Below are 16,807 nucleotides of genomic sequence, written 5' to 3'. Positions count from 1 at the left end.
AGAATGTATGGAATGGCATGTTATTGTACCGTATGTTGTTGTGTAGTACTGTATATAGTAGTACGGTCTGTTATGGGGCAGTATAATATAGTATGATATTGCATGCCTTGGTATACACATGGTTGTGCACCTGCAGTACAATACACTGTTCAAGATATACCATAGGATAGCACTGTCAATATAGTACTGTATAGTGTAGCCTAATATGCCATACCTAGTACAGTGGAGCATAGTATAGTAGATAATTTTTTTCAGTTAAACTGTATAATGCTATTTTTCAACTTTTCATATCCCTGCTTGTGTTATTGTGTATTGCATTTTTAATATCATGAATTAGTTTTAATTTACTCTAGAGGGCAACACATACACCTCTCTCTCTCTCTCTCTCTCTCTCTCTCTCTCATTCTCTCTCTCTCTCTCTCTCTCTCTCTCTCTCTCTTCACATGCTCAAGCATCACTGCTCATAGTCTCAGATCCTGACCCTCAATAGCACACAGGTTTCTATTTTCAGGGTATTTCAAGCTCCTTTAAAACAGTAAGTATGCTTTTGCTAAGTCTTATTTAATTAACTAGTACAGATTACCTTGGGTTTATTATAGTTTAATAATTTAAAATCACTTGAACTTTAGAATCAGAAGTAATTTGTACGCTGGCACAGACAAAGGTAGAGTCATTTTTATTAAGTTTGTATAGGCCTAGCAAGACTGTTATTTCTGCAAAAACAATATTTTACATTTTACTGACAGTATTTATGGTGTTATCTTTGCCACCATCTTTTTTGTTTTGTTTATAAATATATTGATACCTGTAAATCAAGTCTTTTGAAACAGTGGTGTACTGAACTAAGTAACCGTTTCTCCTCAGGCTAATCTGATTCTGTGCCCAGTAATATAAAAAACAAAGAATAGTTTATATTTCACAGCATATTGTGATTATTGAAAATAAATAGGGTATTACAACAGGCATTATGTGAAAATGCCCTCTTCAGGACACAGGTGGAGAGAGGATGCTACTTTGTAGTAGCACTTCCTGTTATCTAATGTTCTTGACTGCACTACTGTACAACTCTTTTAGAGGGGCTTTGTTTACTTTATTACTTTTCCTGATAAAGCTAGATAAACAAATATATAGACTAAATTATTAGACAACACAATTACCGGACAATGTATGTTTATTTCCTTTAATGAATGTGAGATAAATATTTAATGCCTAGTGCATTTATAGAGCCCCAACCTCTTTCATATCCTCTTTCATACCCTCTGATCCTCTTAGTTACAATATCCCACCCTCCCTTTTATTTATGGCATATTGTAACACTGCCAGATGTTGTACATAGACATCCTAGGATCCAGTCTGGTATCCTAGAGGGTCCTGAAGAAAACTGTAAGCTATTTGCTTTTTTTTTTTGTTTTTTTTCAAATGAATACAGATTTATCAGTATTTTTGTTGCCTCTTAATTATATTATTATATACCCACATTTCATTTAGATGTTTTTGTGTTTATTGATTTTTCCTTCAGTTAAAAGCAGTTTCTTGTTCTATCCAAAAACTGTGCTACACTGGTGCATTTTTATTACAGTTTTGGTGGTCAAGTGGTCATGACGTAACTAGTTAAATACAGTATATCGCATGTACCGGAATGTTTTATGGATTTTAAACAGAAAATTAAGAGCTTTGTATTGGTGGTAAATAATTATCAGGGTTAATGTTCAATCCCTAGAAAATATGTAAACATAACCATATTGTAACCTTTAAATACAGTTTTAACCTTTTAACAAACCTTTCTCTGCCTTCAGCCAGCTTTAATGGTATAGAATTTTTATTTTCTATAAAGTGTTTTTTTGTATTATGCAGTAGGTGTGCTGGGTTATTGATGGTATTCTGGTTTTAAGAAAGGCTACACATTATATTCCACCTTGGAATACCTTTTTTGATGTGAAGCAGAATACTTTTCAGAATTTATTTCATCACACCTAACCTAAAGCATTCTGCAGAATTATCTGAGGTGTTTTTTTGTTTGTTTGTTTTGTTTTATTTTCCCCCTGAACCAATTCAAATCCACCTGCTCAGGGCTTCCATGTCTCTGATTCACCTAGTTGTCTAGGTGTATTTGGAAGACTGAGAAACTCAATCCAGATGAGGACACTATGTGTGCTGCAGTCTGTCAGCACATCTGCTGTCCTGCATGAAAGTGGACTCCTATTTCCATTCTCTTTAACTTATAAAGACTGGGTTCCAGAGGCCAAATGTCTAGTCACTGCTCATCATGCCAAGACTGATGGTTGCCTTCAGGAAAAGTCTGACCTTTTGAATTAGGCTGCTTGACTCGCATTTCCTTTTTTGTTTCTAGACTGATTGGTCTGTTAAATAGATAAGGACTAGACAGTAGATAAGCACCAGGGGAAAACAATCAGGGCAGAACATAATTTTATATGTGCCATTCTCATGATGCCCTTTTATTTATTCATTTATTTATTCATTTATTAATTTATTTATCAAATAATACATCACTGTTCACAACATTTATACAGTATTGCTTACTATAACTATTTAACATTATCAATTTTGTTGAAAAAAATGGCTAACCTCCGGGAATCTCCTTTTGACAGACAAGTCACATGAACACCTCAGATATTTTACCTCCATGTAATGTGTGGTCCAGTAACCACTGTTAATCATCCTCATGCAATATGCAAAGGAGTGTGCGATTTCATGCTCCTTGTTTAAATGGCCTGCTAAATTCATTTTAAATTCATTTGCTGTTTCCTCATCTGTTTCTTTTTGAAATAGCAAAAGCATGAAGTTTATACTCAAAGATGGTTACATATATATACACACACACAAGATATGCATATAAGGTTTATTTACAACAATTGTATATACAGTATTTATATACTTTCTCTAGTTTGATCATCAGGGACAAACTGATAATTATAATTTATACATATTTCCTCACATTGTTAGATCTTATTTCCATAATTATTATGATTTTGTAAAGTGACAATGACTACTGTTAGTGCTAGATAAATAAAGTTGACTTGAGTAGGCAAATAGTAAAAAAAAAATCAATCTTCCTTGACCTTTTTTCCACTAATAAGGCAATAAAATAATTAATTAAACTGTTTAGAAAATAACTTAAAATAACTGGGGGAACATTTTTGACATCCTATTTTTTGACTTGGAATGAGGCTTCAGCAAAGTCACCTTAATATGCTTTTTCTTAACTTTAACTGGGTTATGCTATCTATGCTAGCTAGTGAACTTTGCTGACATTGTCCAACGATTTTAAATTCTTTTTTTACGAAAATCTCTATGAGAGTGTGGATTTGTTATCAGTCACCTGTAAATGAACAAGGAACCTCACAGCACATTGATTTAAATTTAATAAAGATAAAAGACAGAATGAATGCTAAACACACATAGAGCATAGAGCACTTCCTAATCACATACTCCAATCATTGTAGTGTATTGAATAGTGGAAACACACTTGCATGTTCTCATTTTATACAGCTTGTTAGTACTGTATTTTTCTTTTGGGTGGTTTTTCTCCCAGGAAACATTTGCTTATTTCTTCCCCAATGATTTTAGGTCAACTTTTGTATATGTTTGTTATTTATATTTTCAATCTACCAGTCCAGCATGCATCATAGGAGGTTACATCCTTTTTTTAAATTTTTGTAAAAACTACTGTACAAACATGTAACCTAATTTATCACAGACCACCACTTACTGTTTTACCAAGATACATTTGAAATTCAACATTACCTTAATCATTTTCCTTATATGATGTTAATAGAACTGAAGTGACATACTGTATTTTCTACCAGTATGAGTTGCCTGTTTGTCAGTATACAGTATCTGTCTGTGAGTATTTCCTATAAAACTGTAACAGCTTTGAACTAAGAACTTGCAAATGTTGCATTAAATTTCCTGCTTTTGTGAACAAAATCTACCAGAATTTATGTTAACATTAACTATATAGTGACTATAGAAATTTTCTAACACTATACATATCAGTTTTCATACACTCATCATAAACATAAATGTGGTTATTATGCCCTTTTAATAATTTCTTGAAATAAACTCAACCTTGGAGATGTGAGGCCGCAGTGCTACAGTACACTACAGTACACAAAATTATATGTACAGGGTCAAAGATATACATCTTGTATACACCAACTTACATTAACTGAGTGTTGCTGAAAGTCAAATTGTCTTAATTTGCCAAGTCTATGGTCTCTTAACTTGCCGTTGGTGTTGGGGTTCAGTGTCGGTCTGTGTGAATAGTGTTTGCATGTTTTCCTCGTGCTTGCTGTGTTTCCCCCAGGTACTCAGTTTTCCCCTCAAAAACATGCAGCTTAGGCTATTTGGTGTTCTCAAATTGCCCATAGTGTGTGCATGACAATCTGGCGTCGAGCTGGCAACCTGACCCCTTAAAGATATACTGTATCACCAGGGTGGGGAGTATCCATCGCCCAGTGTGCCGGATGGCAAATGGACGAATTCGAAAAAAAACTAAATAGCTATGCTACATGTTACATAAGACTCCCATGGCACCTATACCATGGTAAAATTACTTATTAGTTTCCAGATCAATTTAAACTATTGCCTGTAAGTAGTTAACAAGTAAACTATTGTTTTAAACTATTGCCTGTAAGTAGTTAAGTTACTGAAAGGTGTGGTCACTTTGCCAAGGTTTTAAGACGACCTAAACTGTCCCCTCAGTGGGGAATGAGTTCAGATTGTCAGAAACAAACCAGGAACTACCAAAGCACAGTCCTGCCAAAACCTGGAAATTGACGAAACAGCAGAGCTTTTGGAGCCTTAACCCTATCGAACATTTGTGAACTATGCTTAAAAGCTTGGTCCATGCCAGGAAAATTTAATTGAACAAATTAAATTGAACCCTAGCAATGTTGCCAAGAAGCGTGGACAAATATTGAACCAGAATTTTGCCTGAAGCTACCAAACTCGTCAGCTAAACTCAAAAGTACATCCAGAGAAATATTAGGAGTGCTGTGGTTATAATTTTGACCCAGTGGCGATTTCTTAAAAAAAACATTCAAAAGAAAAAAAAAATTTAACAAATTCTTGGGTTATCATTCTGCTCCAGAAAAAGATGTTAATGATAAGCATATATTGATAACTGAACACAGATAAAGACCTGTTCATCTTAACTGAAGTAAAATAAATTGTGTATTTATAACATACACAGTGTTGCATTAAAATAAATTCTGAACTGCACATTCACTTTCATCACCAATTCTAACCTGAAGTATTTGGTGTTTCTTTCCATTTGTACTCTCACAGGTGAGCAACATTTCCAGTATAGTCACTGATGAACTCTGGTGGTCACAACTCCATCCTCATCTTTAGCTTGAACCGTAAACCTTCTCTTTCTGTGCCATGGAAGAGCGTCAGGGGCGTTCCTTTCGCCCCCTGTGCCGCACGCAACACTTTGACTGGTCTGCAAGCAGCGACACCATAGTAACCAAAATCGCCACTCCAAACGGGCACACTCTGATAAGCCCAAATTCCGAGCGAAGACTAGAAGAAGCTCCTGTAGCCATGCCCGAGGCACCAGCAGACAGTCCGTGCTGCTCTCCTGTTTCAGTGGAACAGAAACCCATGGTGAATAATGGATCAGGCGTACTAGATGGAGAGACAAAAGAATTAACAGCACATGTAGAAAACAGGGAGCCCTGCTCTTGCTCGTCTCCCTCGCTTTCTAGCAGCCCTGCTCCCCCTCACGTCAAACGCCAACGCTACCAAACCAAGACTAGCATGCAGGGTGATGTCTACAATTTTCTAGAGAGACCAGCAGGCCTGAAATGCTTCCTCTACCACTTCCTGGTGTGAGTAGATTTGCTTGTTACTGTTTTTTCTATTCATTTTTATTTTTAGGTAAATTATAAACATGTATGATTATATACTAAATGTCAGCTTTGGGCCTGTTGAATTTGAGTCAGTTACACTTCTCTTGGCTTAAAATTTAATTGGCCTAATTGAAAGATTTAATTGAAAAGATTATCCAAGATGGCGGCATGGCAGTAGACCACAGTGGCTACTTCAGACCCCAAAATGGTGCTTTTTTTATTTCTTACTATAACTTTAGATTTTCCAACATAGAACTATGCACTGATCATCACTATACTGTCTCCTATTGCACCTTTTGCCTTGTCTTAATAATTATTCTACTCTCTTGTGCTGTCCATGCTCCTCACTCCTGTGTAACTGTGTCTTAGTTCAGGTTCAAATGACAATAAGAATTTACAGGACTTGACTTGATCTGAAAGTTGTTTTTCCTGATTGAATCTAACGACAAGATCCATTCTGCTTTATAGTTTATTATAATTTATAACTTATTTTATACTTTCAATCTGTAAATATGAACCTGTGTCAGAGTGCATCGTGGTAAGTAGTTTAAAGATCACATGACCAGCCGTCTGATTAACATCTTTTTTCTTTCGCAAATAGAGATTGACACAAACTAATTTTCTCATATTTACAGTTATGAATACAGAATGTGCATAATTTTGTCACAAAGATATTTCCACAGATTAGGAGTGTCAATTATCAACCGTGTGTATGCGTAGAGTTTGTGCATAAAGAGCGCATTCTGGGCATAGTATGTGATTTATTGATGTCTTCATGTGTATGTAGGGTGAATAAGTCATGAGGAGTCGTGCTTTCAAATTACAGGGAACCCTGCTAGTGATCTGGTTGTGATATCTTGGTGTGTGTGAAGTACTGAAGGTGTACACATTCATTAAATTACCTACTTTTTGTCTCACTTACAATGACAAATAGGATTATGCAAAAATGTATTGGTTCATGCCTAGTATCAAGCATTCTACTGTAGTTCACGCTTAGTGAAAATCTGGTGAGAGTTAAACACAGTTAATCATGAGCATTAGTTAAAGCATTTCATGAGACTTTCTATGATTTGCTGACATCATGATCTGACTTAGGCATGATTATTTATTCAAGTAAATTCAATATTGCAAGTGAATATTATCTCTAAAATAGTTTGAAAATCATAATAGTTTGATTGTATTATATGAATCGCATGATGAGCAATAGAATATGTGTTAAATGACAAGTGTTTGTTAAAGGTTAAAAACAAAGAAGATAAAGGGAGGGGAAAAATTATTATTCTTTATGAATGGCTTTTCTGTGGTTGAGCATGACATGGGTCAGGTATGGAAACCAGGTGCTCTGTAGGTGACCATGTTTGTGTGATAAGGGTGTCTGATAAGCTTCTGTCTTTGTAACTGAACCTCCTCTATGGCAGCACTTTGAGTAGAACCTGATATCGCATGTTACAAAATTAAACTCCTTAATTGACAGTCTACAGTGTTCCTTTAACTAACCTACTTACATGTCGATGGTTATCAATTCCAAGCCCTTGTACTATGCTCTCGCTCTGGTTGCCAGGTTTAAAGTGTATCTTTAAAGACTTCAGTGCATCTGCCTGAACAGCACAATGACCTGTCTGTTTATTTGGATGGCCAGTGAATATACGCTATTGTGTTTAATGATCCAGATACAACGCATTAATCGTCTGTTTAGAGTGCAAACATTTATTCAATCAACTAAAGATTACTAGCAGAGACACAATCTTTCTTTTTATCTTTTTCCCTCATCTTCTTCTTCTTCTTCTTGTAAAACAGCATGGCAGAAAAAAGTCACCACCTGGATTTAACTACGCAAATAGTTAACAGTCTTCCACTGGATAATGACTGCGGTGATTAATATGGTTCAGCTGCAACAAGTTATTTAACCCTAACTGACACAGTCAGCAGCTTCTCGTGTCTTAAACAACCATGTCAGATGATATATCCTGTGGTCATGGAAGAGATGTTACTCTGTTTCAGAAGGATCAAATTATTGTCCTGCATCAAGAAAATACAACAACTAAAGAGATCACTGAAACTACTAAAATCCAACGAATTATTAAAATCTGGAAGGATAGTAGTGAACATCATCATCATCAAGGAGGAAATGTGATCAGAAAAGAAAGATCTGAGATCACTTAAATGTTTAATAAAATGAAATCTTAAGAAAAACACAATAGTAGAACTCACAGCTATGTTTAATACTGAAAATAAGAACATTTCCACAAGAGAATTTCAAAATGAACAATTTGAAAGGTAAATGGGAGGGAGCATATAGAAATGATTTTGAAGTATTGGAAAAGGGTCATGTGGTTTGATGAGTCCAGATTTACCCTGTTTAAGTACGTGTTAATTAGGGTAAGAAGAGAGGCAGATGTAGTGATGCAACGATTATGTCTAGTGCTTGCTGTACAAGTACAGTAATAACCTGTGGTTGCTTCAGTTGGTCAGGTTTAGGTTCTATAACATTACGTGCCCAAAAATGAGGTCAGCTGATCACCTCATTATTGAATATATTGAATGACCAGGATTTTCCATTAAAATATTTTTTCCTTCCTGAAAGCACAGACATACTGCATACCAAAATGTGGTTAAGGGGTAGGAGACTTTATTTTTTTACCTATTGATTTGCCACCACTTTCCAAACCTTAAAATCAATTAAGAATCTTTGCAATGTGCATCGCTCACAAGCGAATGTGAGCAGTAATCAAAGCAAGAGGTGGTTCAGCAAAATATTTGTAAAAATTTATAAATAAAGAAGAAATATTGTGCTTTTTTAATGTTTATAGTTGTAATTAATGTTATTACTTACATTATAGCAGCTATTACCATTTGCTTACACGACTTCCCTTTATTAAATTAGATCTTGCAAAAAGTTAATTAAATAAAATATATTATGCAAAATTGACTTGTTAGCCATTTTTTATTATTAGGATGGGTCCCCAGTTTTCATGCACAAACAAATACTTCTTTTTATCCTTAATGTTTCATCCTTGATTTCCGCCCTACTATTACCTCATACAAGCAAAGCCCCCTACGGAAGTACTGTATAACATTGCCAAAACTTCTCAAAGCGAAGAAGTTCTCTATAAAAACTAATCACAATAAAAATGTGTGATTTTTTTTCTGCATTGCAAATTAATCTGAATGGAAAAAAAATCCATACAGCATTTACAAGGCTTGAAATTTTTGGCAGTGCAATGTATTGTGGTTGTTTATTGCCAACCACAATAATAACTACAAATAAAAAAAATCTGTGCAAAAATATTGACTGAACTAAAGTGCTGTTCGAAAAGATATTGGATTGTTAAAAACCACATTAAAAGCCATCATTATTTTTCAACTTTAAAATTCGACAACATTCTGGTAAAAATTCAGGTCTTCACATCCATGCAGGAAGAGCAGTGGATTGCCAATTGCTGCAGTCTGCACTACTTGTCAATCAGAACACGGTGCAATAATAACTACTACTGTATAACTACTACTTAAATCTTATTAATGCAATATTGGCTGAAGAGTTGGCTAATTAAAATCAGCTGGTTTAGTTAGTGGCAGGAACAAATATGCAGCAGGACTTTTACCTTTTAAAGTCGACAAAACTTTACAAAAATGCCTAAAACTAGGGAATCCACAAGTGAATGATGATCCTCTGTGGCAAATATCTGTACATGATCTTAAGAAATCTAAAACACGCAGGCATAGATCGAGCAAGTGACACCGAGTACTACAGGCGTCTTTTTGGCTCATCAGTTTTAAATGCAGCTGGATCCAGAAGATTTTGAAAAATAAAGGACTTTATACTGAATATTGATATTTTTTTTGTATAGCAATTGCATGAAATAAAATAACAAATAATTTTGATTAACATAGTTGTTATTATTTTTTAAAAATGAGAATGTCAGGAAAATGTGGAATTTTGTTTCTGTCTCAACACTTTTGGTCTTCAGTGTACTACTGTATACTCACCTGTTTTCCTTTATTACTAAGTTGTTACTGTTACCTTTATTTTTAGCAATATAAATTGAACAAAGCATTTGCAGATTTTGAAACTGTTAAGGAAATTACAGTAATCTCATCTTGTTACTTCGCAATATTGATGAAAACCATCAATATTGCGTTTGAATGAAAGTACACGCTGGCTTTGCTTTAAAAATGGTGCTCAGGTGTCACTTTCCCACATCAAGGCTGCACTGCAATTAACTTTTTTTTTATCTTATTAGTTCCTCATTTCTTTATTTTTTTAAACTTGTGATTTATATGATCTATTTAAATGCTTGTTATATATTTTATATATCTAATAAGTTAGGCAGGGGGGCATCCGATACCCAGTTCCCTGCAAAGTAGATTGCATAGGGAGTACACTTAAAGTAAAATTAAGTAAAAATTGTAACATTTTTATTGGGATATGTTTTTATTTAATTTACAACACAGCATAGCCATCAAAATAACTAATCTTTCATTTAACATCAAGTAAACTGACAATCACATGAGAGAAAATGTAAAGGTGAATAGAGTAAATTGCCAAATTTATGACGCATTGAATTTTTTTTCAATTGTTTCACAATTAATGCAAGTGTCTGTTAAACTTACAGTAGTGGCTTTATTGATCAGGGTGGACCTACTTTGCATCTTGGGTGCATGACTATTCAAATACCCCTTCACTGACTAAATGCTGTTGTGCCCTTGAGCAAGGTGGTTGGGCTAATAGTGGCCTGATTTTAAAAAAAGACACACACACACACACACACACATGTATATATATATATATATATATATATATATATATATATATATATACACACACACACACACACACACACACGCACACACACAGAGTATCCTGCTGCAGTCATCAGTGTGGTTAAAGCACAGCCTGAGGGGACTGATGGTGATAATGCAGGATAAACCACCAGCTGCTTTGTTTTAATCAGATCTTCACGGAAATGACCACTGTTTAACCTAAATTTTACAGGGGTTAAAATGGGTACATCTCATAGTTGGATTCATTGTATTGAGTTGGATTAGTGTCTTTGGTTAAAATTTAGGTGTAGTACTAGCCCCCCTTTTTTACTTTATCCCTCGTTTTTTTATTCATAAATAATTCAGGTTTTAGATATTATTAAAGTGAAACTCAAGAATGTGCAGTTTTTCAACCAGTGTTTCATTTTGTTCTTTTTATATAACAAATAATAAAAAAAAATCTGAATATTAAGGGACATGAGGTTTGCAAACAAGCCTATGTCTTACTATGCTATCTGCAGGAGACAGGAGATTTGGATCAGCGTGTCTGTGTATGTGTGTGTGTATGTGTGTGTGTGTGTGTGTGTGTGTGTGTTTTGTGAATAATCCCTGACATGTTCTCACTACCATCTGTAGTGGAAATCCCCTTTAGTGATGCTGCTCTTAATAGTAAGTAAATATGAAAATCGTACACAGCTCAAATTTTTATTTGTGTATACACATAGATAATAGGTAAAAAAGAAAAAAGGTTAATCTTACGAATCTACATTCAATCTACATAAACCCATTTAATGGTTTGGTTAATGGTTCTGGGGACATAGGTTCTGCTTTTGTTTTCATCATGGCATTTCACATTTTTATTATAAACCAGTTACCTAATGCATTACCTAATGTGAGGCTTGTTAAAAGAGCTCTGGTAGTGGGGGTGCTATCATCCAGAGATCATGAGTTTCAATCTTGATGATGTCATAGCCATCCATGGCCAGGAGTCCAAGTGTGCAAAACTGTAGCCTGAGGGCTGAATAAATAAAATGGTTTAGAAGACTTTCTTCATCAGTGCAGGGATGTGTAAAGGCAATGTCCGATGCTATAATATGCTCTGGTCCCATTCTAATGTGTCATCCTCAGACCTTTGAGTGAGCTACTTTTATAGCGCATGTCTGGCCTATTAGAGTACTTGTAATTATCCCATTTATGAAGATGTTGCTCTCCTTTTTGCGTGTTGCATCTCAATAACCAGTTGCACTCAGTAGAATCAGTGACACATGCAAACTCTAAAGAACTTAGCAAGACTATCTTTAGGACAAAGTTGAATATGCCAGCTTGGAAATTTGGTACTGGAGCCTGAGTGGCATTGCACTTGATCTTCACACTTAGTCTTGCAGCTTCCACATCACCATTTTTTGGCTGAATGCTATTGGGTTATGTGGGTGGCCTGGTCATCAGGTGCACATCTATGCATATGACTCCCAAGCCTGGTTGCAGTCATGCTTCCCAGGAACCCTAATCTGGGCGGGTGACACTTAGCCCTTTTGTAACTTTTAGTATTTTGCATGGCTCTTTGTCTCACCTCTGACCTTAGATGTTTTTCCCAAGTGTTGTCTGTCTGGGAGCATGAACCCCTCCTGACATATCACAAGTGAACAATCCTCCCAACTAGGGCTTGATCCAAGAACATTAGAGAAATGCTTCTGGAACAAGGATAGGTTAACAAATGAAATGTTAAAGAATTTAACAGTTAACATTGTTCTTATATTAGAAGATATAAAAAAAAATCAATGTGTGTTTTATGTACTTGATTAAATTATTTAAACGGGTCTTGCACATGTTAGATTACTCTTGCACATGTTAGATTACTATCACATGTTTTCTTTCATGTTGTTTTGATCCTCATATAAGTTGATTTGTCAAGTAGGTCAAATAACTCATGTCACAAATACAATTGTTAAAATCTATTATTGTAATCCATCATGATGTAGAACTCTATAATAGTTAAAGACAACAGCACAACAGTCAGTGCTATCTGAATCAAAAAGCAGGTAAACGAATAAAAAATAAGCAAAGTAGATAAAATAAGTTTTGGTTAATAAAATAAAATAATTTGGAAAAAACTCCACTAATAGCTGAGACACACACACATATTGCAAAAATCACGCTTTGAGACTTATATAAATAATTTATGTTTTCTTCTATGAAAGAAATAGGTTAAGAGTAAAATACATAACTACTACTTATATTTTCTTACATTTTTTGAGCATAAAAAATCTTAAAATGTGACTTTTTGATTTACCAAGACTTTACATGTGTTATTTATTGTTAACACACTTATTTCTTTACAGTAAATCTCACTTTATTACTTTTTTCAATGTAGATCCTTTTTGTTCTGTTTCAGGTTCCTCATGGTCCTCATATGTCTCATCTTCAGTGTGCTTTCCACCATTGAGCAGTATGCAAAATTTGCCACTGGGACACTTTTCTGGATGGTAAGTGTTAGCTTTTAATTATATATTTACCTGATTTTTATTATTTATAAATGATTACCTGAGTACAAATTCAGGTTCCATTTCTAAGCTGGATATGAAATAGGTTTGTATAATGCAGTACCATAAATATCCACTTGATGGGGGTAGTGCATCTTACTGTGGAAATACAGAAACTAATAATTGATGGAGCCTCCTTTTTAAACCACTGCATTAATTTATTCATCTATTATCTTGACTTTATACTAGGGAAAGGCAAAACTTTGTGCCTCTAGTTTAACTACTAGGAGAAAAACTGCATATCTGGCTTCATTTCTACCAAATCAACAAAAATCTGTGCCGTTCCAAAGTGCCGTTTTTAAATTAAATGAACTTAAAATTTATGGTATGAATAATTTTAGAATTCAGTAGGAAATGAATAAATATATGTGTATAATAGTTGAAAGGCAGCACTAACTTAGCACTAACCCAGTGACTCAAAAGTTAGTGTATTTTATAATGTTTAGAAATAACTAACTAATCCTAACAACAGAAAACCAACAGTAAGTGGTATACAGTACCGTGCAAAAATCTCGAGTCACATTTCATTCTTTAATATTTTGCTTCCAAAAAAGTTCTTGTATTTTTAATATTGGTTGAGTATTATTTCTCCAGAACTTTTTTTGGCTCCAGTTTTCTGTCCAGTTCCTTTACCTGACCAGTTTCAGACGAATATTTTTGTTTGTTAAGCCAGACAGTGATTAGTATACTGGTGATGCTGAATGCTGAGTGGTTGGAACAGACGAGAGGTGAAATAAGGATGCTGCTGAGGTTGTTGCATTAACTACCAATTTTTAAACAGTATCTTCAGGCACTTTGCAGCCTGTTACAATAAAACACATCTACATAATTTTATTTAATTTAGTTTTATTATAAAGAAATGAGGGGTCGTTCAAGACTTGCAATGTACTGTATGTTATACATTAAGTTACATTATATTTAATTGACACATGAAAAAAAAATTCAATGATGACTGACAATGAAAGTGATGAAACCTAATATTATTCGCATTGCATTATTTAAATGCATAGTTGCCAAGCAAAAGAGTCACACATATCTACTCTGCTTAAAGCTTTAATTGGGAAAAATTAGTGTACAATAAAGAAAAAAAATCCATTCTCTTGCTATTTAATATTAAGTAACATAACGAACATAGATATGCCTTAATTTTCACAAGGTAGGACAATTTCTTTTTGAAATTTGAGCTGAAGCCATGTGGCAACATTGTTTATTCCCATATTTTGGAAATATATGATGATAAAGTTTTAGAAAGGATTAACACTGGGCCTCATTTATCTCATTTAAACTGAATGCAAATAAATAAATAACGCTCTGGGGTTTGTCAAAATTAGCTTCAAATTGTATGACTGCCACGAGTAATTGCAACTGTAAATCATATCATGATACAGGCTTATTGCACACACAAATTTAGATGAAACTCTAGAACGTAAACCAAAACAAATCCATAAGTTAAGATGTTCTGTGTATAATGCTATTGCATTAGTAAAAAGAATTGTCACCCTGTAAAATGGAAAGTAGTTAGTTTGCACTGGTGTCTGATCCAATCAAGTTCTTAGAAGATTTGGTGCATGCTGTGTTTCTTTCATTGCTTAGTTATAATTGTTTTTTTTTTCAGCTCTGTGAGCACTACCTTTTACGGAGTTTTGTCACTGTTGTAAATGTAAATCAGCTATGTCATGACTCTGCTTGGTAATTTACAGGTGATTGATGCTCAACAACATCAACATATGCACATGTGTACAAGGAACATCTGGCAGGAACATTTTGTTTGGTTTGACCTAAAAGCTTTAGTAGTTTAAGTTTAAGATTAAGAATGAGTATAATGACCTCAGCTCTGATGTTGGTATTTCCATTACGATTACTGTATACTGTACACACGTTACTACAGCTGAGATACATTGGAGTACAACAGCAGTGTAAGCAAGCTGTCATGTAGGCACCCGCAGCGTTTACAGCGCTTACACTGTTCCAAAGGTCACACTGGCAGCATCAGGGTCAATTCATTCAAAACAAGAGGTTGGTAGGGAAAACTGGTTAAAGTTTTTTTTTTTTTTTTTTTATAACGGAGGTCACCCTGAAGGCACACACTCCTTTGTTTTGTATCCTTGTTTTGCCTGGATGTAATCTAGATAGAGCTTATTTTGCTCGGCACACCCAATTTAAATCCACTCATCAGTGACTCACGCTGAAACACACACTCAAAATGATCATGGTTTTGTCCTATGCTTAGGAAATTGTGCTGGTGGTGTTTTTTGGTACGGAGTATGTGGTGCGTCTGTGGTCAGCAGGTTGCAGGAGCAAATACGTGGGCGTCATCGGCAGACTACGCTTCATTCGGAAACCCATCTCTATCATAGGTACCATCATCATGTCAACCACAGATACTGTTTTTTAAACAGTGATGAATTGATATGATGATGATGATGATGATGATGAAAGCTGTTCACCTTTGCCTAAAATAAAATACACATCATGAGCACAAAGCCATATTTCCCAATTGCTATTCTTTTTGACTCTTTCTTTGGAGCAGATCTAATAGTCGTGGTTGCCTCAGTGGTAGTCCTTAGTGTGGGATCAAACGGACAAGTTTTCGCCACTTCTGCAATAAGGTATTTATGTGGTAATATTTCTCATACATATAAAGCATTTAAACAAGATAATCTTAACACTCACCCACATATTTAGACGTACCTAAATTAAAACCAGTAAATTAAATATTATATTTATAGTGATGTCTGGCAAATCTGCTGGAGATGGACTTAAGATGTTAAGCATGTCCTGCTTGATGTTTTTTATTTTATTTTAGGGGAATCCGCTTCCTACAGATCTTGCGCATGCTCCATGTGGATCGCCAGGGAGGCACATGGAGACTACTGGGATCTGTAGTCTTTATTCATCGACAGGTTAGTACACAGTGTAGAGAAAGGTGTACAGACTTTTTTGAATTATGGGGTTATTATGGAGAACTATTAAATAACTCCAGACATATAGGGTTATTGATATGAAGCATAAAATTGTAAAGAAAGCTTTAAGTATATGACTCCTTTTCCTTTGTAAAAAAAAAAAAAAACATAAAAAAAAAACATGTTCATCTTATTCATACACACTTCCTACAATAGGTCTCATTCTACTTATCGTGAACTTTTATTGATATTATTGTCTTATAAACAATTATATAATAATATATAACAAATGTATATATATAACAACTATATAACCAATGTATATACCAATACCTAAAAGTTTATTATTATTATTTACTGCAATAAAAAAAATTTTTAAAGATTTTTTTTTGTTATAAATAACCAATCTATCAAAGCTACCATCTTTACATCCTTTTGTGTACTAAATCAAGTTGATATTGCAGCATTTTACAAAATATAAAAAAATACTGCAACTAGAAATATATATATATATATATATATACAACAATACACTGTGAAAGAACCACTCTGTTATTTCTGCATGCAGTTCTATCACGCTGGGGAGACGTAACTGTCAATCCATAGACAATCCCACATACTAATATTGTGCATGTCCCACTTGTGCTGCTAAAAACTGCAAGAGCTCAGAAGACGTGCTGTGGTATCTGGCACCAAGTCCTTAACAGCAGATCCTTTAAATCCTGTA

General features: G+C 34.6%; 1 protein-coding gene across 1 annotated transcript in view; it reads left to right on the top strand.

The window, feature by feature from the left end:
• The first annotated feature begins 5,406 nt into the window (after positions 1 to 5,406).
• The window catches only part of kcnq1.2 (potassium voltage-gated channel, KQT-like subfamily, member 1.2), a 111,838-nt gene continuing 100,437 nt past the window's right edge, over positions 5,407 to 16,807 (top strand). Inside the window, exons 1-5 of the mRNA XM_053482720.1 lie at positions 5,407 to 5,855; positions 13,030 to 13,120; positions 15,408 to 15,534; positions 15,708 to 15,786; positions 15,984 to 16,080. Coding sequence (XP_053338695.1) covers positions 5,407 to 5,855; positions 13,030 to 13,120; positions 15,408 to 15,534; positions 15,708 to 15,786; positions 15,984 to 16,080 — 843 coding nt within the window. The remainder of the gene's footprint in view (positions 5,856 to 13,029; positions 13,121 to 15,407; positions 15,535 to 15,707; positions 15,787 to 15,983; positions 16,081 to 16,807) is intronic.

This window comes from Clarias gariepinus, chromosome 2 (genome assembly GCF_024256425.1).
Source record: "Clarias gariepinus isolate MV-2021 ecotype Netherlands chromosome 2, CGAR_prim_01v2, whole genome shotgun sequence".
Taxonomy (NCBI): domain Eukaryota; kingdom Metazoa; phylum Chordata; class Actinopteri; order Siluriformes; family Clariidae; genus Clarias; species Clarias gariepinus.
Note: the sequence above shows the minus strand (reverse complement) of the source record. Positions and strands in the feature narration are given on the sequence as shown.